Source organism: Ailuropoda melanoleuca, chromosome 10 (genome assembly GCF_002007445.2).
Source record: "Ailuropoda melanoleuca isolate Jingjing chromosome 10, ASM200744v2, whole genome shotgun sequence".
NCBI classification, from domain to species: Eukaryota; Metazoa; Chordata; class Mammalia; order Carnivora; family Ursidae; genus Ailuropoda; species Ailuropoda melanoleuca.
Window position 1 is genome coordinate 41,080,478 of NC_048227.1, and position 25,673 is coordinate 41,106,150.

Genomic DNA, 25,673 nt, shown 5'->3' on the forward strand with positions numbered 1-25,673 from the left:
AGCCGCGGAGCCGACCTGTGGGCCCCTGGCGGATACTCGCAGACGGCGGAGCGCGCACGGAAGGGAGCAGCCGAGCGGGCAGTGTAGCGGAGCGCTGCGGGTCACGGGCTGTGCGCATGATGAGACCCGGAGAGGAGCGGCCCGTGGAGGGGGGCGCCTGCGTCTCCCGGCTGGAGCTGCTGAAGCTGCGCGCCGCGGAGCGCATCGACGAGGCGGCCGAGCGCCTGGGGGCACTGAGCCGCGCGATCTGGAGCGAGCCCGAGCTGGCCTACGAGGAGCACCGGGCCCACGGCGTGCTGACACGCTTCTTCGAGTGCGAGCCTCCGGCCGCGTCGTGGACGGTGCAGCCGCACTACCATCTGGCCACGGCCTTCCGCGCCGAGTGGGAGCCGCCGGGGGTGGGCGCGACGCCGCGCCCCCTGCAGCTGGGCTTCCTCTGCGAGTACGACGCGCTGCCCGGCATCGGGCACGCCTGCGGCCACAACCTCATCGCCGAGGTCGGGGCGGCGGCCGCGCTGGGCGTGAAGGGGGCCCTGGAGAGCCTCCCCGGGCCGCCTCCGCCGGTGAAGGTGAGGTGGGGCCCGGGCTCGGGACTTCCTTCGGCCGCCTGGGCCGGGCGGGAGCCGGGGATCGCAGGACTCGGCGCTTCCCGTGCGCATCCGCCCCTCGGTGCCCCGGCCTCGCCTTTGCCACAAGGCAGAACCCCTGAATAGAAGTCCATAGCTCACGAGTTGCCCGCCCAGCGACATTTTCCAGATTTTTGTTTTCTCTTACGTAGTTGTAAACGATTGAGTAGAGTCTCCCTAAGGAAAGAACTGAGAACCGAGCCTGGTTTTCGCTGTGATTTATTTTTGGTAACAGAGGTAACCGCAATTTGCTGACAAGGTTGTGCAATCTCTGGAAGAAGTAGTTATTGTGGGGAGACCTATAGTCCCTCTTTATTAAGCTCCAAAACATCTTTTGTGTGTGGTAGTCGTAGGAGCTGTTGTGATTCGAATCACTGGTATCTGGATAGGAAATTTTCAGTCATTAGAACTACCAACCACCCCACAAAAAGTGGGGAAGTGAATGAACATTTACTGCATAGGTGAGTTCATCCTTCAATTTTAATATTTCATGATTTTAAGAAATTTCTCCTTCTTTAAGCGGGGGAAATGCCGTTTATGTTTGTTATAGGGCAAGTTTAATCTTGTGTTACTGTGTTTTTTCAGATGGTATATCCTTCATTCTGTGAGCTAAGATGCAGTCGTCTCCATTCTGCTTAAGGGCAAGGCCGAGGTTTTCTTTTCATATTATGTAGCCCGTTTTTTCCCCAATGTCAGTAACTTTTCTTTTAACAGTTTCATCTTTTGTGGCTTATTCTCTTTTAGCTGCCTTCTCTTTTCTGCTTCTGGGGACTTGTTTTTGCATCTGGGTAGGTTTTTGTTTTGTTGGGGTGGCGTCCTTTGCCATTGCATGAAACACTGGAGAGATTTAACTTTAACCAGGTTTATGAATGATTCAGGGAAGTCAGCAATATTTAACTTGAGAAGTCATCAGATGTAAGGAGTCAAGGGTTTAGAGTAACAAGTAGGTTAATTTGAGTGCTTTATAGATTTCCAAAGAAGGTTCAACTTTGGGAAATGTACGCATTTGAAGGGTAATGCATAGTTTTGGCAAGGTTACCTTTCCTCTCTGAGAATGGAGTTTATGTTGACTCCCTTAACAAGCCAAGACTTTGTCCAGCTTGTTCCACTCTATTCCTATACATGATCTTGAAAGTGTATTAGTTGTTTGTAGATAATTTTTCTTTGTTTTTAAAAATTGTTTGAAGAAGTTAAGCTTAAATATCAAAGTAAAATGTTTATTCTGTAAAGTTCTCTTTTGTTTAATTAGGTGTTTGGTGACCAATAAGTCTGCCTGGTTGAACTGGTGGAATCGAATTAGTAAGTTTGTGTAATAGTTGGCTGTTTCTAACTGGGGCATTAAGGTTTATTTAATGCTCTTCATAAAAGTTTAATGAGTTAAGACCTTTTAATGAGGTGTCTCAGTAAGGAATCAGAGTTGAGGCCTCAGGATCAGGACATCTAATACCTGCTCTGCCTGGAGACTTGCTCTGTGTCCTGGGGCAAAGCACTTCACTCCTTGCCTCAACACCACCATCCCTGAAATGATGACACACATCATTCACCTACCTCACAGGGTTGTTGTGAGGATAACTAGTAAGTAACTGGAAAGTTCTTTACCAGTAAAATGTTTATGAATGATTATATACATTACTAAAAGACTTAAGAAGGCGCTTTAAGAAACAAGTCCTAAAGAATTTTGAGGAACTCAGTAGATAGTATTTATCTTTTTTCATCTTTGCCATTAATTATATAAAATTCAGTTATAAAATTAGGAAAAGTTTCCTGTTGTAGCTTTAGTGCATCCTTTGCACCAGATTGGTATACTAATGTAAATTAAAATTAGTGGTTAATTTAGCACTCTAGATTTATGCCCACTGCATTATTTAAGTGTCAGAGAACAAAACCTCTCTCCGCATAGTTTAAGGACTTTAATGTAGGTTGTGAATACATATGCAAGGGAACCTGTTTGATATTTTCCTCCAAGGATTTTTTGTTGTTGTTTTGCTCTGACACAGGTATTTCCTTCTAGGTAGTTGTCCTGGGAACCCCTGCAGAAGAAGATGGTGGTGGCAAAATTGATTTAATTGAAGCAGGGGCTTTTAAAAATCTTGATGTTGTTTTTATGGCCCACCCATCCCAAGAGAATGCTGCTTATCTACCTGATGTGGCCGAACACGAGTGAGTAATCAAGTTGAAATACGCTCCATTGTGGAAAACAGACTCTTAAAATACTTACATGACCCAACTGGAGACTAAAACTCCATATTTTTATACCTTTAAAAAGTAAATTGAAAAAATGATGATGTGATGCCTTACTTGATTTCTTTTGAATAACATTGGTAAGCCTCTTCTAATTGGGATTTAATAGAGTGTTCATAATTAGACTATTCAAATGGTGCCTTTAGAATAGCAAACAGAATATATTGACACATATTGTACTTTTTTAAAAAGACCTTTTATTTATTTATTAGAGAGAGAGAGAGCACGAGCGGAAAGGGACAGAGGGAGAGGGAGAAAGACTCTGAAGCAGACGCCACACGGAGCACAAAGCCCGAGGTGGGACTTGATCCTGCAACCCTGAGATCATGACCGGAGCCAAAACCAAGAGTCGAACACTTAACAGACCAAGCCACCCAGGCGTCCTAGCACATATTCTGCTTTATTTATTTATTTTTTTTTAAGATTTTATTATTTATTTGAGAGAAGAGAATGAGAGGTGGGGAGGGACAAAGGGAGAGAGAAGCAGACTCCCCACTGACCAGGGAGCTGATGCGGGGCTCGATCCCAGGACCTGGAGATCATGACCCGAGCCGAAGGCAGATGCTTACCCATCTAAGCCACCCAGGTGTCCCCACGTATTCTACTTGAAACTGAGCAATTCTGGAACAATCTATCCTTTAATATGGGCTTGTCTTTGCAACTGAATAGATTTCTAAGTGGCAGCTTTATTAGACTTGGGAAGAAAACACACTTCTCTGTTTATTATAATTTGAGTTCTTTGCAAAGAGGGTAAATTATATTTCTGAGAGAGAATACAGAAACTAGCCAGCTGTGGATTTTAGTGGAATTTGCCAGTATATACTTTTCTGACTTGTCTGGTATGACGTCTTATTTATTTTTCTCTACATTGAGGAGCTCACTTCTTTGGTACTTAGGAGTGTGGTTTGAATTTTGTACACCAGAACTTTCCATCATAGTAGTTAATGATCCAGTTTGTGCGCTGGTCTCAAGGAGCCACTGCTCAGCTGCTTCAGGAAAACCACGTATTCTCCTCTGGGGAAGCTAGGGATTAATAGCCGAACCATTCCAGTGGAGCTTCTAAACTGTACTCAATTACTGTACATCTCAGCATCCCATGAGGCCTTGTTTTCAGAGGATGACCATTTTAACTGTTCTGGTATCTTCGTTCTTAGCCCCAGGAGTTGGTGCTGTGGCAGTAGGAAGAATCTTAAATCCACTTTGGATTTAGGGGTAGTGTATACTAGTACATGTCTGGAGAACCTTAGAGGTTAGAAGTCTCTGCCAATGCCTCTGGCTAGAAGGGGCGTGCAACCGCGGGCAGGCTTCCCAGCCCATTAGCCTTCTAGGACTTATGAGGTAAGCTTCTAGGCCTCGATCCTGATAGCAGCCCAGTTGGCCTCAGGCCTTTTCTTAGTGTCTGGCTTCTTAGCTTTTTCACTGGCCATCTTTTAAGACAGAGAAGATAACAAGAACTAAAATTAAATTTAAAAAAAAATTACTGGTCTGTTGACCCTAAAAATCTCTAACAGTAAATAAGATAAAGTGCTATGTCCGTTTGACCACCTTTCCCACATCCTGTCCCTTCTCCAGAGGCATATATCCTTCCAAGACTTTTTGAGTATATTTATAAACATAAATAGGTACACATATAAATTGGATTTTATTTCATTTTTAAAGATTTTATTTATTTGAGAGAGAGAGAGTGTCCATGCATGAGTGGGAGAGGGGCAGAAGGTAAGGCAAACTCCCCGCTGAGCCTGACTTCCCTGCTATGCCAGGACCCTGAGAGACCTGAGCCAAAGCCAGATGCTTAACCCACTGAGCCACCCAAGTGCCTCATAAATTGAATTTTAAAGGAAGATTTTTCCCCTTAAATATGCTGCTAAATATATTGTTGGTCTGGCTCTTGCTTTTGAAACTGAAGGAATATGTTTTAAAAATTATTCGATATCAGTTTGTTTAAAATATGTTTTTTATTTTTTTAAATTTTTTATGTTTTTATTTAAGGTCAGTTAGCCAACATACAGTACATCATTGGTTTTTACTGTAGTGTTCAATGATTCGTTAGTTGCATATAACACGCAGTGCTCATCGTAAAATATTTTTTTAAATATGTTTTAAACTATGCTCAGATACTAATGTTGATATAAAATGACCATTAACACTTCTTTTCCTGTAGTTTATTGTGCTTTAATTGTACATAGATTTGAGCTCTGGGAGAAATGGTGCTAGAGCCATTTTCATAAAGATCGTCCTTTTCCATTTTATATTTATCACCAGTTTTGTTCAAATTCCAGTTTCAGAGGCGCCTGGGTGTTTCAGTCATTAAGCATCTGCTTTCCGCTCAGGGTGTGATCCCAGGGTCCTGGGATCACAGAAGCCTGCTTCTTCCTCTCCCACTCCCCCTGCTTGTGTTCCCTCTCTTGCCAGCTGTCCCTCTCTGTCAAATAAGTAAATAAAATCTTATTAAAAAAATTCCAGTTTCAATATAATGGTGATAAGATATATCAAGAAAATAACAGGTGTCCAACAAAATCTTAAAAATGTGTTTGGATGCTTTTACTTGTTTTTGTTTTGCTAACAGAATGTTTTGAATTTGTCAAGAAATATGAGCATGCCAAGGACTGTTGAATCTAGCCCATTAAAAAAAAATAAGTCTAGAGTAGCTTTTTAATAATTTAAATGTAGATACTATTAGTTAGGCTTAAAAGTGTTGCCTAAGCAAGTCGTGTTTATAAATAACTATTTCATATGCAATCCTTTCTTCAAACCTTATTTTTTATTGTATCTGAGTAGTTAGATTGATATGAGAACTTTTTGAAAGTGGAATAACAATAATTGGTAAAATTTTGAGATATTAGTGATACAGTTGTTTTGGAACACTAATAAATATTAGGAGCAACTGACAATGCTAGCGTATCATAATATTGTGAGTGTAATCTGCTATCCAGAGGTTGTCGCAACTCATTTCAAATTGTCACCTACTTCTGTTTTCCTTTACCTTCTCCTACCCTTACGACAGAATTATCTGAGTTTTGCAGACCTTTGATATGGAGTTACCACAGTGCAGTGCAGGAGGAGACAGGAGCCATCTTTTTTGTAATTCCAGCACCTAATACAGAATTGCATGTTTGTTTGACTTGAGTTGTACGCAGATTTAGTTTGTACAGAAGGCCGATTGAGCAAAGTTGTCTTTTTCTCTCTTTTTTGGGGAATGCCATCTTGTGTCAGTCACTATATTACATAATAGTAAATGATAACTAAGGTAGATAAATTGTTATTTCTACAAATGATTTGCAAATAAAAATTCCAGCAGTCTGAATTAATTCTGAATACTTGTTGGGTAATTCTAATTACAGTTCCTGGATTTTCTTTAGTGATTTTGAAAAGACTAATTCCACATGGTGTTTTATTTCCTAGCGTGACTGTGAAATACTATGGAAAGGCATCTCATGCTGCTGCTTATCCCTGGGAAGGAGTAAATGCGTTGGACGCTGCTGTTCTCGCCTACAACAATCTGTCTGTGCTGAGACAGCAGATGAAACCAACCTGGAGAGTTCACGGTACGAGTGTCAACTATTTTGTGTAATAGATGGTGCTTAATATATTTCAGTGCAATGTAATCAGTATTTGAGTTTTAAAAATTGGAAACATTTTATGTATTTCATGTGAATATTCCAAACTTTTTAAACATTTTCAGAAATTCACGTGACACAATACTAGGATGTTTGTATATATTGGGTAAGAAGACAGTTAAGAGTATTTATGTATAAATAGAATGGTCATTTTGAGTATTAGAGATAATGGTTTTATACAACGACATACATGCTTTCTGTGGGTATTTGAAAGTTGAATTTTGATTTTCCAGTTACCCTCAGTGTCTTTTAATGGGAACAGATCATTTCCTCTATTTAAAAAGAGTTATGGTTACTGGTTTTATTTTCTCAAGTGCTGTTAATCCTGAGTAACATCTTTTTAAATTATGTGTAGTCCCTTAATGTACCAACAGTAATAAAGTACTATCTTGAAGGTCCAAATTTATTTTTTAGTTTATTTTCTTATGACTTGGGATATTAATATACTTTAATATCTGTTCTTTACCTGATTTTGTTATAGGCTGAAATTAGTTTATAATTACACTTTTACCAATTTTCTTATTTTTTTAAGAGAAATATGTATAAATAATATTTTTGAAAGGAGGTCATATAAATTTAGATTTTGTATAGCTATATTAGTTACTACTTTGAATGGATAAATTTTCTTTCTCAGTGTAGTTCCAAATAAATGCATTTGTTTTGACTGTTAATAGTGCTTAGTGACCTTTGACCTGCATTGGTTTCTTGCTGGCATAAAAATTATGTTCTCATAATTTAAATGCCATTTAAAATATTCATTGGATTCTGGAAGTGCAAGGGTAATTACAGAACCTTATACCACTTTTTTTTCCCCTTAGGTCAAAAATTTTTCAAAATGTACAGTTGTAATGAAGCCTACTGAAATAAAGGTCTCTTTCAGAAGGCTGGATAGTTATAAAAGTTTTTAACAGTTTCTTTATAGTCATGCAACATAATTTCTTAATATTATATAAATTCCTTAGAATAAAATACATCTAGACAATTAATTTTTTTTCCTATTAGCTAGAAAGTATTACCCTATATATAGAAGCTTTTGTACAACACATCAAAATCTTTGATTGGTATTATCTGAAGCTAGTAAATTTAAATTGTTTTTCTTCATATACATACTGGCTGAAAACTTTTAGGGGTACTTTAACCTAAAGAAATGGTCTCCAAGCTCAATTTCAGTAATTTGGTTCTTTTTATAGGCATAATAAAAAGTGGTGGTGTAAAACCCAATATCATTCCCTCTTACTCTGAACTAATCTATTACTTCCGTGCACCCTCAATGAAAGAACTTCCAGTTTTGACCAAAAAGGCAGAAGATTGCTTCCGAGCTGCAGCTTTGGCTACTGGGTGTACAGTAAGAACTTTTAAGAGTTAATTTAAATTATAATCAGAAATACATATGGGGGCTGGGGTTGTTAAATTAAGCTGTTATCAAGTTACATTAGAACCCGGGGCGCCTGGGTGGCTCAGTTGGTTAAACGTCGGACTCTTGATTTGGGCTCAGGTCATGGTCTCAGGGTCGTGAGCTGGAGCTCCATGGGGCTCTGCACTCAGGGCTGCTTGTGCCCTTCCCCCACCCCGCAGGTGCACGTGTGCATGAGCGCGCTCTCTCTCTCAAATGAATGAATAAATCTTCTTTAAAAAATTAGATTGCCCCTTATTCACTTGGCAGTGTTTTGAATATGTAAAATCAATTGACTGAATAGGTGGTGTGAAGGTCTTTAATTCGTGCTCACTTTACTCGGTGCCCACATAGGGAGGACTGCAGCACACTGTTCTCAGAAGAACTCTTGATAGTCTGAACTACCTGCTGTTTTGCAAGCTGTAGCCTTCCTTATTGGCAGTTATGTTTTCAGAATTACTCAGTATAGTTCCTACACAGGGAACTTTATGGCAAAATCAGCAAAAGCTATTTTTGGTGAAGTTACAGATATGTGCAGTAATGATACAAATACTTAGGGCTTGCTGGAAGGTTAAAATAGATGCAGAAGTTGGTGAGGAAACTTTGTTCGTTTGAACCATAAAGTCAGTAACATTTATGTACTGATCATATAAGGCATACAGTAGAATGAGAAGCTTCAGAATTACATAACCTTGTCCTGGGAGTAGCTGGTAGGCTAGTTGGCGAGCCAAGATCTGGATCGCTGCCTCCCAGCCTACTGATTTTGTAACCTTAGGAAACATTATTACTATCTCATTATTATTGCATATGTTTAGGCCTCCATTTTCTCTTGAAAAATGGAGATAATATAATCTGTCCTTGGGTTCTTGTGAGAATTAAATGAGGTGTTTGTTAGGAGTGAGGGCCTATCTCTCATCCTTACTACCTGATTTGTTTCTGCTCTCATTAGACTGGAGATGTATGATTTATTCAGATGATAATGGTGTCTCACAGTAGCAGTGATTCTTGGGCAGTTTAAGTGTCCACAAAGTAAAAAAATTAATCATTCATCCCTTACTTATTTATAATTATAAATATAAATATTTATAGAATAAATACATGAACTATTTTCATTAGCTAGTATCACAGGGTATAATATTCCCTTAGATTGAGGTTCATTGTTACTAGGTTTTAACTTAAATTTAAAATAGTCTCTCAATAGGGGCGCCTGGGTGGCTCAGTCGGTTAAGCGTCTGCCTTTGGCTCAGGTCATGATCCCAGGTCCTGGGATCGAGCCCACATCAGGCTCCCTGCTTAGTGCAGAGCCTGCTTCTCCCACTCCCTCTCCCTCTGCCATTCCCTCTGCTTGTGCTCTCTGGCTCTGGCTCTCCGTCAAATAAATAAATAAATAAATAAAATCTTTAAAATAGTCTCTTAATAATTTTTAATGTATTGGCTGACTTGTAATATATGACCAGGTTGTCATTATTTCTAACTAAAATGTTGCTAAGAATAGAAGAAATGTCCACCGTGCCATTTTATAATTGGCTTTTACTGGTGTTATTGGTATTGCCTTTAGTTTGAGGAATTGTTACCCATTTGGATTTAATCAAAACTAAATCTGTAAATCCTCTTTAACTGGCCATCTATAAACTGCTTGTAAATCTTCACACACTGAAATACTGAAATTAATAAGTGAGGACTGGGGGTCCTGGCTGGCTCAGTCGGTAGAGCATACAACTCTTGATCTCAGGGTTGTGAGGTCAAGCCCCTGAGTGTAGAGATTACTTTAAAGAATAAATAAATAATAAATGAGGACCATAGTCAACCCTTCTTCATGTGAACCTTCTGTCTTTCTCTCAGGGTACTTTTAAACCTTTCAGACCAGACAGTGGGGTCAGTGTCAGCTTGTATTTTGGATGTGAGTGAAGCTCAAGTTTTTCTTTTAGAGGCTACAGCCTAGAGCAGCGTTCTTCAGTGTCTGGTTTTTGGACCACCTGCATTAGAATTACTCGGGGGTGCTGGTTAAAATGGAGTTTCCTGGGCTCCCCCCACACCCTACCGAAGTTACTAAAGTTGAGATTCACTGGCCAGTCGAGCAAGGTGACATCGTGGGTTTGATGCATATATCACACTAGGAGATAGGGTCCCAGGGAAGTCTCATTATAGAAAAGACATATTTTTTTTTTAAGATTATTTATTTATTTATTTAACAGAGATAGACAGCCAGCGAGAAAGGGAACACAAGCAGGGGAGTGGGAGAGGAAGAAGCAGGCTCCCAGCGGAGGAGCCCGATGTGGGACTCGATCCTGGAACACTGGGATCACGCCCTGAGCCGAAGGCAGACGCCTAACGACTGCGCTACCCAGGCGCCCCAGAAAAGACATGTTTTTTAAGGGTAAAATATTTGAGAGAGTTTATATCTGGAAGGGAAAGTGTGCCCTTAAACCTCTTGCTGGTTTGAAAATTAGGTAGTGAATGAGTTTTTTATTTCAAAACGTGTTTTATAATTTCTTATTAGGTAGAAATTAAAGGTGGAGCACACGATTATTACAATGTTCTTCCAAATAAGAGCCTCTGGAAAGCTTATATTGAAAACGGGAAAAAACTGGGAATAGAATTTATTTCAGAAGATGCAATGTTGAATGGTTCTTCAGGTAATTAGGTTCCTTCATATATACTATATTGTGCTGTTTGAGGAAGGAAAATACCACCTTTGGTTAAATGGTTTTGTTTAGCAGCTTTGGAGGTAGGGAGGTATTGCTCTTGTTTTTAATAATATTTTTCACAAACCTCACGGTTAGGGGAAAGAACTAAGGAACTCTTCAGTGAATGTAAAGTGTTAAATGAACAGATTTGTCTTTAGAGATAACCAGCATACTTTTTCCTTTGTATTCTAAATATTTCTAGTGTTTAAATTTGCTTAGTTCTAATTTTTAAGTAAGCTTCTTAAAGGAAAAGTAGAATTTTAGTTCATTCTCCATCATCACCAGGCAGACTAGCAAGTAGTTATCAGGGGGCATTTCAGTTTCTAAGGTGTGCCTGTTATGGTTGTTTACTAATAGTTGTTTAGTAAGCAACTATTAGAATTTAAATAGTTAACAGTGTATTGAGGGTTATTTTAAATTTTATTCCTTTTAAAAGCATCATTACTAATATGTTTGCATGTTAGAAATGTATCTCCTAAAATATAATAATAGATGTTGATGAGGTGGACTCAAAAGTACTTGGCCATAGAAATGGGGTGTTGATGTCATTTATTGAGATAAGGCGTTCAAGAGAAAGCAGGTTAGGGTACGGTATGTTAGTATATATTAGTATGTTAAGTTTGAATTGCTTTTAGGACTTTTAAGTGGAGCTGTTTAGTAGCCTATTGAATCCGGAACCCCCAAAAGATGTCTAGGTTGGAGATACAGAAGTTGTCAATATCTGAAAGGTGATTGAAAACACAGGAGTTTTTGAGGTCACCCACGTACACAGAGAAGAAGCCCAAAGATGACTCCCTGGGGATTACCAGCACTTAGGAGACAGGCAAAGGAAGCAATTTAGAGGAGACAGAAAGCCAGACAATCAGGAGACAGTCAAGTCATGGAAGCCAAAGGAGGAGAGAATTTCTAGAAGGAAAGGAGTGGTAAATCATGTCAGGTGCCGTAGAGATTGGATAAGTGTGGTCTGGTGTTCATTGGACTAGCAATTAGAAATTCATGAATTGTCTTACCTTTTCAAGGATCTACTGATTTTGGAAATGTTACTTTTGTGGTTCCTGGGATTCATCCATATTTTTACATTGGATCTGATGCCTTGAATCATACCGAACAATACACTGAAGCAGCAGGTAAGTGTTCTTAGAAGCGAGCGTGTCGGCATGTGCTCTCTCTCCGTGGTGGTAGCCACCTATTTCATTTAGCCTGTTGTTACTTCATTATCTAACATGAGCTCAGGAAATACTGTGTTGTGGTGGGCATTTGGAGAGGCAGTTTTGATATCGAGTGCTAACCTGAAACCAGTACAGTAATTTATAATAAATACGGAGTTTTCTTCATGTATTTTCTCCACCTTTTAGGATCACAAGAAGCTCAGTTCTACACTTTACGTACCGCCAAAGCTCTGGCCATGACTGCGTTGGATGTTATTTTTAAACCAGAGTTACTAGAGAGAATCAAAGAGGACTTTAAATTGAAAGTTCAAGAAGAAGAGTTTTTAAATACGGTAGAATAAAAACGAGATCTAGGAGCCTCTTACGGATCATTAAGAAGTAATGATTTTTTTCTTTAATCTTTTTTAATGACGGAGGAGGGCATCCTTAATTTTTAGTCTTTTAAGGAAGTCAAGTTCCTCTTACCTGAAAAGCGAGGACATGATGTAGAGAACACACATGACCTCATCTCTAAGATGAAAATTTTCAGGGCACCAGGCTGGCTCAGCCAGTAGAGCATGTGACTCTCGATCTCTGGGTCATGAGTTTGAGCCCCACGTTGGGCATACGGTTTACTTAAAAAAATTAATTTAAGTAATAAAACTAATTTAAGTAAATAAAATGAAAATTTTCACAAATCTATGTTTGATGCATTTGTGATCTTTTAGGAGCTGATATGTGATGGCATCTCTTTTTTTTCTTTTAAGATTTTATTTTTAAGTAATCTCTCTACACTCAACTTGGGGCTCAAACTCACAGCCCCACAAGATCAAGGGTCACACCCTCCACCGACTGAGTCAGCCAGGAGCCCCTGTGATGGCATTTCTTAAACAACCTGGATGATACATGGCTTATCAGTGATAATATTTTATAAATTCAATTGTTGTATAAGTATATTTTAAAAGATTCAAGGGATTTCAAACTTTATATTCAGAATTGACCCATGAAAGACTTTTTTCTTAAATTTTTTGGTATAGGGTGGTGAAATAATTTAGGGAAGGTTCATTTTGAGTATCTGACTGTATCTATTTCGGTTTAGAGAATCCTTTCATTGATAATAAAAGCGGGTTTTTAATCAGAAATGCTGTGGGAAACAACTGGAAACTCAGGTACAAAGAATAAGCTTCAGTTAAATCATTTGAAGGAAAATGAAAATTTTTTTTAATTAACTGAGAAATGGCATTAAAGTGTTATTCCTAATTCCATATTTGTGTAATAGGAAAAAATATAGACGGGGTTAGACTCTTTCTGTGAAGTGTTTGCTTTGTAGCTCAGTGTGTTCTAGAGGGACTTAATTAGAAAGGAGCAAATTCTATTTGCTTTGACTAGTAATGTCATATAACTGATCACCTCTACCCAGCAGCCCTATTCAGGCTTCTACTCAGAAGCCGCCTGTCCAGTTTACTGAGTTTAGGGGACAGAATTCTAAGCCTTCTTAAGCCCCATGCCTTCTCAATACTAGTTTTAAAGTATTGTGAGGTTTTTTTGGTTCTTAGTGTGAATTCCATGAACATGATAAAAGAATGTGAAAAAAAAAAGTATCTGGTAAAGCAAATACTTTAAGCTGTGAATATAGTAAAGCTCTGGTATACTTTATGTTAAAGGGAGTCCTCAAATTTGAAGTGTATTCCAAAAATGGAAGGTAAAAGAGAAACAAGTGTTTGGCCTGTTACAAGTAAGTCACTCGGGGCCCCTGAGCCTTGAGCTCCCCATTTGGAAAGTTAGATCGCTCATCCTTACAGTCCTTTGAACCCCTAATTCCTATTCTATCTGAAGTTATTTAAAGTTGGAAAAGAAGGAGAGTTAGTAGTTGAGAATTGGTTTTCTTCTTATCAAGGGACTACAAGCTATGGCCTCATTTGACAAGCACCCAATTTTATATGGCTGGCATGCTAAAAATAATCTTTACATTTTTAGAGAGTCATAGGAAAAAAAATATCAGAGACCAAGACCAGATCATGTGACCAGTAAAACTGAAAATATTTACGATCCGGTCCTTTATTTAAAAAAAAAAAATTGCCAGTCTCTGTCCTATATAACAGCAAAATAAAATCAGTTTCTGTTTGGCTTACATCATATAATCAGATTGTCTCCTAGGAGCCTCTGAATTGAAAACACAGAGACAGGGCTTTAGCTGGCAGTGCCCTGGTGTTGACGGTTGTAACTTGTCAGTGGTCTGTCCTTGTGTGGAGTTCTGGCACCTTCAGAAGTTTGTTTCTTTTAGCATTTACCTTCACTGTGAGATACAGCTCCCCTGATGCCTGAAGATCATCCTCTATGTAAGCCAGTCTTCCAGCTCTTCACATCAGGTCTTCCGTGACACAACTTGTCTGATTATTTGCAATCTCAAAGAGTCGTGGTTGGTATATATTTCACAAACAGGAGAGGAATCAGCAGAGGCTTCCGGCTGAGAATTGGAGATGTCCAAGATCGCCGGTTTTCAATTCCTTATGTTAAGTCCTGCACGCTAAGGAACACGGTTTTATTTCATAAAGCCTCCATAACATTCTAGAACATTCTAGAACAGTGATGGTTAACAGGAACCCAACACGCTAATACCCTCCTGTTTTTTGTGAAGTGTCACAAGTTCATTGTTATTTATACAAAGCGGTGGTGTGTTGTTTGTGATTGATTTACTTTTTAAAGACGACTTAGAGAAAATTTGGACGTTCGTGTTCCGTCGTTACTGCCTTACTGGTACTCTGCTGAGTATTCTTGCTGAGAGAACGAGGTGTGGAGCAGGAGCTGGTGGCAGGTGTCTTCTGCACCAGTGCTCTCCGCTGTAACCCAGAGTGCGGAGCCAATACCAAGCCGCCGCTAAGATTTGCGTCCCACCGCAGTTTCTGTAATATTTTATTTTCCTTCCAGTTTTCGAAACACTTGATCAGAATACGGGTTTATTCATTGGAATACGTCATGGATTAATCATGTCAGAAAAGAGGTTGAGAACTGGTGCTCTAAAGTCTATGTAGAGGTACTTTTTTTTTTTTAGTACTAGATTTTACCTTGACTTCTTTTTTTTTTTTTTTTAAGATTTTATTTATTTATTTGACAGAGATAGAGACAGCCAGCGAGAGAGGAAACACAAGCAGGGGGAGTGGGAGAGGAAGAAGCAGGCTCATAGCGAAGAGCCTGATGTGGGGCCCGATCCCATAACGCCGGGATCACGCCCTGAGCCGAAGGCAGACGCTTAACCGCTGTGCCACCCAGGCGCCCCTTACCTTGACTTTTTACATTATTTTACTTTAGTAGTATTTAATAGAATTCAGATTTTTAAATCCCTCTTTATTTTTTATATACCAGTGAGTTCATTGAGCCACATTATACTAAAAAGTATAAATAAACACGGACATAAATGCTGGAGTCAAAAATCTCATTTCAGAGGAACCAGTGATCACTAATCCTCAGGATGCCATTTGAATATAAGAGAGCGCTTCCTTTGTAATGATGGATTTTCCTTTTGGAACTCTTAATTACTGCATGACTGACTCTATGCTGTATAATGAGACTAAGTATAGCTCATGTTTAGCTTGCCTCTTTTCAGACTGCTCTTCGTTTTTAAATACTACCCATATTTTATGGAACTATTCAGGAAATGTATCCTTTTAATTACTTCTTTGTATAACACTCAAAAGGGCTGAGGCGTTTAGGATAAACTAGAACGTTGTCACGTGTTTATGAATACGTGTGTAAACTGACAGTGTTTGATTTCCCACATTCCCACAGTCGTCCAAAGGCCTGTTGAGTTATTGATACGTTGATATTTTAGCTGTTATAGTTTCAGTAGTTGGGTTCAATGAACATTTGTGGAGGACTGCCTACTTCTAAGCTCAGGGTGGTAAGAAGAGTTAAGCGTATGCCTGAAAACGCTTCTGGTTGGTGGGGAGTTCTCGTAAGATTTACGTCATCTGAGCAACCCAGGTATTGAGGGAACATCTGAAAGCTACCGTCTTGGAAATGTTTGAGAAGTGTTTCTAAAATATTTAAAAATACCTGAGTCACGTCTGTTTGGATAGAAGAAATTGATATTAAAAGCCCTTTTTTTTTTTTAAAGGATGATTGTCTAATACTCTTTAAAAAAATCATTCTGATACTTGTGTTTTATACATTTCTTACTTTTTACCGAAAGCATCTCTTTAGTCTTCTGGAAAGTGCCCTGCATTGTGTATGAGCCTTCAAATTACAAAACACATTTTCATTGTAAAATAAATCCGTTATCTTTGTGCTGGCTAGCAACTCTTTATAAGGCTGTAAGGTATGATAAACTCCGTCTCTATCTCTTTCACATACTTTGGGCCTTTTGCATTTCATTTGAGGACGATGCATTTTGATATGTATGACGTTAATATTTTCAAGTAAGCAGTCTTTACCACCATCAGGTGATAGTAGTTCCTGTAATATTTTAATACATACATGTTAAAGTGTGTGTGAAAATCTAAAATGGTAATAAATACGTTTAATAACAGTTGTCATGCGGTTGTTTTCAACGTACATGGAGATAAGAAAAGACGTGAAGCTAATGTACAATTTCTCGATTACCTTGTGATGTATTATTCTCTTATTAATTCATCAGTTTTACAGATGATGATTTGCTTTTAAATTGTAAATGTCGGGGCACCTGGCAGGCTCAGTCAATAGAACATGGGACTCTTAATCTCAGGGTTGTGAGTTCAAGCCCCACATGTGGTGTGGAGTTTACTTAAAAAACTAAAGAAAAAAAATGTCGTATTACTCATATAATGGAGAATTTTTAAAATTGTGTTGTTTAAAAAATGAATGTTTACTAGTCTCAGAAGCTGAAAAATGCCAGTGTAAATTGTACATGGTAAGAGATACGTAATTATAGTATTGAATTTTCTCTAAAAAGAATTTTCAATTTTAATACAAAATAGTTCCATGTAATAACTAAAATGCAATAGAATAGGTTTTTGGATTTTTATCAATGGCTGAGAATAAGTGCCTTATATGAAAAAAAAATTACAGGTGTCTTCATATGAGAAAAATTTAGACTGGCTTTTGAAATAGAGTCCAATCCTTCTTTCCAGGGATGGAAATGTAAGATTAGTTTTTGTTCAGTGGATCAAAGTATCCAATCACCTTAAAAAATAAATCTCAGAAATATAAAATAGAAATATGAGGTCAGGGTCTTAAATAGACGAGAGTCTTGTTTAGGTCAAAGACTAAGTTAGCCCTCGCCCCACTGAGTGAACAAGAAATTACATCAGAGTTTGAACTTCCATCAGTTTGTTGTGTCACCGTCTGATGCAGTATTTTGTTTAGCTCAAGAGAATGGAAAGCAGTTCAGAAACTTCGTGTTTTCCCATTTGAGCTTAATTTATTCAAGGAATACCAAACCTTCTAAATCCAAGCAACTGCCTATAAATGATATGGATTCAGGATTAACGATCAATCACCATGCGTGCCTTGTCATCCCATCCGACCCATTCCTCACAGGAAGATCGTGTTGTGGTAGGAGAGCCATACATCCCAAGTCACAAAACCCACCTAGGTGGGTTGTGTGTTCTTTAAGAGAAGGTCCCATGTAAAAAAAATAATAATAAAAATAAAAAAATATATATATATATATACACACATGTGTGTGTTCTTTTTTTTTTTTTAAAGATTTTATTTATTCATTTGAGAGAGAGAGGGAACACAAGCAGGGGGAGTGGGAGAGGAAGAAGCAGGCTCCTAGCAGAGGAGCCTGATGTGGGGCTTGATCCCAGAACGCCAGGATCACGCCCTGAGCCGAAAGCAGACTCTTAATGACTGAGCCACACAGGCTCCCCATGTGTGTGTTCTTTAAGAGAAGGTCCCATGTAAAAAAAAAAAAAATATATATATATATATATGTATATATGCATATGTATATGCATATGTATATGAAGCGCTTGTGATAGAAAATCATCCCAGGCAGAAAGAGATTGCAACCATGGTTCTCTTGGGTTTTTATCTCTGGGTCTCTCCCATCAGATGTTAGTCCGTGGTCCAGCCTCTGACGTTGCCATGTCCCCTTTGTCGTGAGCACTCGAGGAAGGTGCACACACGAATTGTGTCTTTCCACAATGTCAGCTTTATCTAATCATAAAGCAAAGTTAATTATAATTTAAAAGTATGTTCAGCGTTCCAAACTCAATGACATTTCACCGTGTGATTACCTTGACTTCTTACCGGCCCACAGAGCAGAACGTAAGACAAGCCACACAACAAACAAGGTAACAGAAGGTTTTAGGAAACAAACAGAAGTCAGTCTGTGGGTGCGGTTGAGGTTGAGATAAGGCCTGGGTCTGGTCCGGAGTCAGCTTCGCACATACTGCTTCTTATGCTCCAACAGTCAAGGATCTCAGTTCTGTTCAGAAATAATCTGGCAGCTGCCTTTTTTAAGTAGTCAGACATAGAGGGGTCATGTCTGAAGAGTGACAGTTTGCTGCAAAAATCCTCTCCATTTCGAAGTGATTTTAATCAGTCATGGGCCCCTGCTTCTGCTTGTGGTTGTTATCAGTTCTGGGGTGTCAGCTGATGCTGATCCCGGTGATATCTTGTGGCTACAATACCCTTTTTTTTTTTTAAAGTAGGCTCCAAACCCAGTGTGGAGCCCAACATGGAGCTTGAACTCACGACCCAGAGATCAAGGCCTGAGCTGAGATCACGAGCTGGACACTTAACCGACACTTAACGAGTCACCCAGGTGCCCCTCTGCAGTACCCTTAACTCTGTGCATCATTGCTTAACACAGGTTCCTGTTTGAAACAGGCTCCTGCTTGACCTGAGTGACTCCATCTTGCTCTCTACACCCTTCCGCCCTCTGCCACTTACTAAGTTCTCCTGGCCTAAATATGATTTCTTTTCTCTACAGATCCAAGATTGGACAAAAATTAATTTAGGAAATCAAAGGGGAAAAATAACAAAAGCCTAGAAATGAATTCACAAAGCACAAATATCTTATTCTTTTTTTTTTTTTTTAAGATTTTCTTTATTTATTCATAAGAGAGGCAGGGAGGGGAGGCAGAGGCAGAGGGAGAAGAGGCTTCCCACAGAACAGGGAGCCCGATGCAGTGCTCTATCCCAGGACCCTTAGATCACGACGTGAGCCAAAGGCAGACGCTTAACTGACTGAGCCACCCAGGTGCCCACAAATTTCTTATCCTAAGACGACAAGAACATAATTTCACTAACAAGACTTGTTTTCTGTCCTCACCTTGATTTGTCACAACCATATTTATTATCTTTTAATATATGGCCTGATCTATGCATTCCCACTGCCAGGGAAATCTGCTTTCTGCATACTCAAAAGCATGTCCTACAAGTTGAACCAGATGCTGAAATTTTTGTTTTTTGTATTTTTGTTTTGTTTTGTTTCTTGTTTTTAATAGTCTGAAGGATCCCTCTTGTTTTGGGCTCATTTGCAGACAACCTTCACTGAGCTCAGGGTGGGCTGAGGAGGAAAAATCTTACTCTGATTCTGGTTGCTAATTCCTTTCCTGTCCCCTGAAGAGCCAGTTTACCCTCAAAGGCCTCTACAAACTGACGTGGAATTGATATGGGTGGGGAGGCACTTGAATTAGCTCTCCTGGGAATGTAGAGTGGGGGGGTCTCATTTAGATGACAGTGAGCCCTAGACTTTTAAAGACAAATCTGGAGCTGAATATCATGTATGCACAGAGGACAATCTCAGTGACCAGTACAGCAATCACCCAGAAAAGAAAGGTACTACACTGCCTAAAAAGAAAGCCTGTCCAAGATCTTTCCAGTGGTCATCAGGCCCTGCTGGACTTCTGTTTACTTTTTATAGGTGAGATTCCCCTGTATTCTACTATTTCTTTCTTAAGCTAGTATGAGTGGTTCCATATTGTCAGATACCACTAAGGTGTAGTTTAATCTCATTTGTGATTTTTCAAGTCCTATGAAGCTAAGAGCCTACTATAACATAATGAAGAATATTGATCTCAAATCAACATCCATTCCAGACATTCACTGTTCGTGTAAGGAAATAGAGTGTGACAAGATCTATATCTAAGAGTATTCATCACAGTATTCTTTTTTATCCAGTATTAAGGGGAAGATTGCCTTGTGCGTTTAAAGCATGGAAAGATTTTAATGGCAGCAGAATATAAGGAGTTCTTAGTATGAGGATGGTCGGTCTACGTTATGGAAAAGAACCAAAATCAATTTGTACATAAAACACGATGGCAACTATATAAAAATGTACAGAAAAAAGATAAGCAGTACTAGTTGCCTCTGCTTAATAGGATTATGAGTTTTTTCTGCTTTTTATAACTTATCCACCCCAGGAAGTTTACCTCCCAAATCTGCACTTAGATCCCAGGTAACTGAGAGTCATATTCCCTTAGAATTAAGAAAAAATTTTTTAACTCAGTTGAGCTTTGTGGTGGAGAAATATTTTTGAAGATTCCGGGACAAACGTTTCTTCCTATTTTGTAGAGGTGTTTGTGGTTTTTTTAGGCTGAGTTTGTTGCTTGAGGGCTGTAGACTTCACGGGCAGGCAGGGGGCGGGGAGGGCCTGGTGTTCTTGACCGACTTGCTTGAGATCAAAGAATCAGCTATAGCTCTTCACACAGACAGGGCTTAGCGCGTGGGAAGCCCTCAGTACTGAGCTGCTGACTGTATCAGTGCAGCACTTACATCATGTCTTGCGAATGATACTCGAGATGAACGGTTGTGTGAGCTGAGCTGAGAGCTTTGGCTACTTGAATGTATGGATGAATTGCGGAGGCTGCTTCGGACAACAGGCTTGAGCAGTGGAATCCTGAGCAAGGCAAGGGAACCCACAGCGACCACCGAGCTGAAATCAACGAGGCTCTTGAAGTGACCCACCTCGAAATAGCCATAGGCCCTAACTGACCAATGGACTACTTATAATGAGGCACAGTTCCTAAGATTATCAAAAAAGGTTTCGAGAATTCCATATGTCCCCATGCTCCCTTATCCCGCCCTTGAAGCTGTGGCCCCTACCTCTACCTGGCGGCAGATAGTCTCTCCTGCCCTGCCCACTGCTGTCCTGCAGTGTGATCAATAAACTTCTGTGTCTTTTGCTCTGCCTTGGGTGCAGTCTTTCACCACCTAGGCCGCGTGGTAGCCCCACACGAATCACCTAAGGGATCTTGTTAAAATACGGGTTCTAACTGAGAAGGTGGAAGGCCGGTACTGAGATTCCGCTTTCTTAACACATTCCCAGGTAATGCCAACACGGCTCTGGGGATATCTGAGTTGCAAGAATCAAACTGTATTTTCATCCCAATTAAAAATAGATGCAGCGAATACCCCAGTATGGAAATCCAACTTGAAGAATGCCATGATAGTTAAACTGTGTTACGGAACAGTATACAAAATGGGGAAATAGTGGTGAAGCTGTTCCTGAAATCTTCAGTTTTTAGGTAAGTCCGCCAGACATATCTGAATATAATTATGACATATTTCATAACTAAAGGCAATTTTGCAAAGATTGTGAACTATTTGAAATGGCAAAGCCAGAAACTATGTAGCCAGGTTCATGTTAAGCTGTAGTCACAGTATTCTGGGGAGAAGCCAGAACATTAAAATTGATTTTCATATAAGGATAGTTGTGTGCAGATGGACCACATGAGAAAATGGTGCCAATATTTGGTGAAGATTGAGAAATTTTCAGAGGTCGTTTTTTCTTCTCTCATCATGCTTGAACGATTTCTCCAGGCATAGCATTAAATTGGGCGATACTAAAGTTGATTGATTTCCAGCAGAAGATCTAAGAGGAAGAAACCTACTGGAAAATTACAAGTGGAATCCTGTTAAAACGTGCCTGAATGAGATTTAAACTTGGCCTGTGCACATAAGAAATCTTGCTGTGTTGGACAGGAAAATTTCCTAAAGCAACTTCCGTGCCTCTTTATTTAATCCTTACCGGTAATTCCACTGACCTCTCAGCCTACAAAAATTCTCATTTCCTTGGAATCCATCACTTTTAGGGACAATGTTTTAGAATTGCATTCATCTAGATTCTATGTTGGAACCCCCCAGAATTAAGATTACGTATAATATTTGTTGCCAGAACCTTTTTTCTTGCTCTTGTGTTAATACTACTCTTAGAAATGTCAATTTTTTAAGCAAGGAAATGGGGATTTGGGGATTATTTACTTTTTTCATTTCTTTATACATTGTGTTTCCCTGTCTTATTTTCAGTTTTCAGAATAAATGAGAGCTATAAAAAGTTGAAAGGGCTTTTATATATTGGAAAATCAGTTAGGTATAGGAGGGTTCAAGCTACAAAATGCTGAAGGTGTCAAATTCATCAGACAAATCAAACTGTCCAATGCTGTATAGACCAAAAAGAGATTGAATTTTATCTTACAGTCATCAGGGTTGTGTTCAACTCTCATTTGGCCTGAAAATGGAAGTGTTGTTTGTTTTTTTCCCTACTAATTAGATATTAAATTTCATCAAGAGTTCATCTTATTCTTTTTTTTTTCACTGACTTTTTTTTAAAAGATTTTATTTATTTATATTGGGGGAGGAACATGAGCGGGGGAGGGGCACAGGGAGAGGGAGAAGCAGGCTCCCTGCTGAGCAGGGAGTCCAATGTGGGGCTCTATCCCAGGATCCAAAGATCATGACCTGAGTCGAAGGCAGATGCTTAACTGACTCAGCCACCCAGGCACCCCCTTCACTGACTTCTTAATCTGTGTGTCTTCGTATGAGCTCTTTAGTGAGTTATCACAAAATGAAACATTTCTGTGCTTGAAACTTAGGAATCTTTAATACAAATACACTATGTGAAAGTGGTGTGGAGAACAATGGCAAAAGAAATGTAGAAAAAACTAGACTTCCTTACAATGTACAGCCCATTGACAAGTACTTGGGACAGGCAGAGTGACCTTCCTCCAGGAGCTCAGCTGCTTCAGTGTTAATACTCTGCTAGAGGCAAAAGGCAACTTGAGCTTGACATTAGCTCGACTTCCAGGATCCTGCAAGTTTTCTTTAACACGTGAAAGTCCCTTTGGAAACCTCCTTTATCTCTACCTCTCCAAGATATGTTAATGTTAGCAACCATCCTCCAAACAGATGGCCCACTGATACACATTTGAAGGGTCTCATGATGAAGGTTTACTAGACGGAAGTAAATGACCTTATCCTAACAACAGCTGGCCCCCAGGGTCCTGGAAACCTTGCTTCCAAATTCCTTAGAGACTTACGCTATCCTTAACCCCCTCCCAACTTGAAAGTATATAATCAGTCACTCCTCAACCCCAGTGCAGCTCTTTCTCCCCACAGGTCCTGTCCCCATGCTTTAATACAACCACCTTTTTTTGCACTCTTAAAAAACACAAAAGCAAAAAACAAACAAACAAACAAACAAAAAACCCCCACCTTTTTTGCACCAAAGTCACCTCAAGAATTCCTTCTTGACCATTTGCTCCCAGACCCCAACATGCAGCACCAAAAGTATTTGTTTGTGGGGCGCCTGGGGGGCTCAGTTGGTTAAGCATCCAACTCTTGATTTCAGCTCAGGTCTTGATCTCAGGATTGTGAGTTCAAGCCCCGCACTGGGCTCCACTCTGGGTGTGGAGCCTACTAAAAAAAAAACAAAAACAAATGTACTTGTTTGTAAAACTGGGTTTTACAAATGTGAGGTTTCATTGTTACTAATAAGCCATTTTTTATTTTTTCTAAAATCAAGTATCATTTTTCTAAAATATGAATTATGAAAAAACTAATAAATATTGGTTAGGGATATATAACACAGAAAGAGAATATTGCCATTTAGTAAAAGCTGGTCTGACCAGCCCCAGTTCCTTCCTGGCTAACACTCCGCACATGTTCATGATGTCTGCATCGTAGCACAACAATGATAAGAAACCCTCAAAATCCTGAACTACCTTCTGAACTCCCAGAGAATAAACGGTGTTTGATACAGTTCAAGTCAGCTGTATTTTACAGCATTTTGACTCTTGAAAAATTATTCAGCAAGGGCATGTGATGGTACCTGCCTCTTAACCAGACAATATTATAACCACGTCTTCCTGTTCTCCAGTCATGCCAGCAAGTATTTATTAAGTGCTATAGATGCCCACATACATGGTGCGGTTCTCTCCAAACTTATCCAACAGAAAGAGGGAGTTGCTTTATATTTGGGTCTTTACAAAGTCGTTTTAGAGTTCTCTTTCAAACACATAGCTTTGACAGCAAGGTACAGCCTTGAGAAAACATGAGCATGGAAATCACCTCAATCAATACTAGTTTGAAATGCTTGAAGAGGTCACCTGAGAGAATTGCTTTAAGATAGCAAAGAAATTTAAATTTTTTTTTAAAAGATTTTATTTATTTATTTGACAGAGATAGAGACAGCCAGCGAGAGAGGGAACACAAGCAGGGGGAGTGGGAGAGGAAGAAGCAGGCTCACAGCAGAGGAGCCTGATGTGGGGCTCGATCCCATAACGCCGGGATCATGCCCTGAGCCGAAGGCAGATGCTTAACCGCTGTGCCACCCAGGCGCCCCAAGATAGCAAAGAAATTTAACATGAATTTCGTCACTTTTTCTTCCCAACTACCAGTGTGGATCTCACAATAAACTTTAAAAAACAATATTGTATGCGATTACATTATAAGGATCAAGAATAAACACCTATAAGATGTACTATTATGCAAATGACTAATTCCCACAGACATCTGTTCTGGACTGAATTTTGCCCCCTCCCACCCCTAATTTATATGTTGAAGTCTTCACTCCCACTGTGACTTATTTGGAGATAGGGCTTCTAAAGAGGTAATTAAGGTTAAATGGTATTGTAAGGGTGGAGCTGTAATCCAGTATGTCTAGTGTCTTTATAGAAAAGGAAGAGACACCAGGGATGCATGGGCTCAGAGAAAGAGGCCGTGCTAAGATGTAGCAAGAAGATGGGCTTCTGCAAGCCATGGAGCAAGACCTCAGGAGAAACCAAACCTGCCAACACCTTGATCTTGGACTTCCAGCCTCCAGAACTAAGAGAAAATAAATTTGGTTGTGTAAGCCGCCTGCTGTGGCAGCCTGAGCAGACTAATGCAGCATCCTGCATGAGTCCCCAAACAAAGTAGGTGGAAATTCAGATGATGCGCCCTGGAAACCTTGCTAGATAGCTCAGAGTGGCTCTGGTCACGAGGAAGAAGTGAGTGGCAAGGATGTTTGCGAAGAGTTTGATTGAAATTGTTTCATAAAATAAGAACTAAAAAAGTAATGTTTAGAAATGTTTTTAAATATCAAAAGCTAATGTTTAACTATTTTATCTATATCCCTTTAAGTATCTTCTTGAGTTTGCCAAAAAACTTCATTTTCATGAGCTCTTATTGGGGGAAATGGGAGACTACCTTGTAATTAGGATTTATGCAAATATGGTTTTATTTTCATATTAGAATGAAATATAGTTCTCATATGAAGAGATATTATTTACTATGGATGCTCAGTTCAATTGTGGAAAGCAAATGACGTCATTGTGTATAGAATTCACTTTATTAAAGTGAGTTTCAAACAAATGCTGTTTGGATAAGTTTGGCGGGGGTTGATCCTGTAGATATATAGTATGAATAACTTACTTATTTTTAAATAATACATCAGATGAGAATCCTCTCTCTTATCCCATGCCCTGGCGAGAGGTGACCATCGTTTTCTGGTTCACAGAAAATGCTGGCATTCACTAAAGATGTTCAGTGATGTCTTCCCATTTCTTTTTCTTTCTGGTGTTCTTTTTTTTTCAGAAACCATGTATTTCTCATCCTAATGAGTTACAGGTAGTAGTTCCAAATTATGCATTTTCTTGAAATGTTTATGCAGAAAACTGTCTATTCCCAAGTTCCTCAGTGAAGACATCACCTTACTGAGAAAGGACTTCACTTTGAACCAGGACATGCTCCAGGGCGGAGCTACATGAAGCAGT

The 25,673-nt window shown here is 39.5% G+C and overlaps 1 protein-coding gene across 3 annotated transcripts; it reads left to right on the forward strand.

Annotated features, from left to right (window-relative positions):
• Nucleotides 1-25,272, forward strand: PM20D2 (peptidase M20 domain containing 2). 3 transcript variants are annotated; one of them, XM_034670811.1, is made up of 8 exons: nucleotides 1-569; nucleotides 2,638-2,786; nucleotides 6,270-6,412; nucleotides 7,675-7,829; nucleotides 10,378-10,513; nucleotides 11,584-11,691; nucleotides 21,042-21,167; nucleotides 24,584-25,272. In XM_034670811.1, exons 1-7 carry the CDS (start codon nucleotides 117-119, stop codon nucleotides 21,131-21,133), a joined length of 1,236 nt encoding a protein of 411 aa, XP_034526702.1. In that variant the 5' UTR covers nucleotides 1-116; the 3' UTR covers nucleotides 21,134-21,167; nucleotides 24,584-25,272. The 3 variants fall into 3 exon arrangements, with proteins under 3 accessions (XP_034526702.1, XP_034526701.1, XP_002922710.4); XM_034670810.1 differs by lacking the exon at nucleotides 24,584-25,272 and adding an exon at nucleotides 21,463-22,266; XM_002922664.4 differs by lacking the exons at nucleotides 21,042-21,167; nucleotides 24,584-25,272 and adding an exon at nucleotides 11,920-13,841 and having other exon boundaries at nucleotides 3-569.
• Nucleotides 25,273-25,673: the final 401 nt, after the last annotated feature.

Coding starts and splice junctions, on each gene's coding strand:
- PM20D2 (XM_002922664.4), top strand. CDS start 117: ATGATGAGACCCGGAGAGGAGCGGCCCGTGGAGGGGGGCGCCTGCGTC. Junction 570..2,637: donor GGCCGCCTCCGCCGGTGAAG/GTGAGGTGGGGC, acceptor ATTTCCTTCTAG/GTAGTTGTCCTGGGAACCCC. Junction 11,692..11,919: donor ACAATACACTGAAGCAGCAG/GTAAGTGTTCTT, acceptor TCCACCTTTTAG/GATCACAAGAAGCTCAGTTC.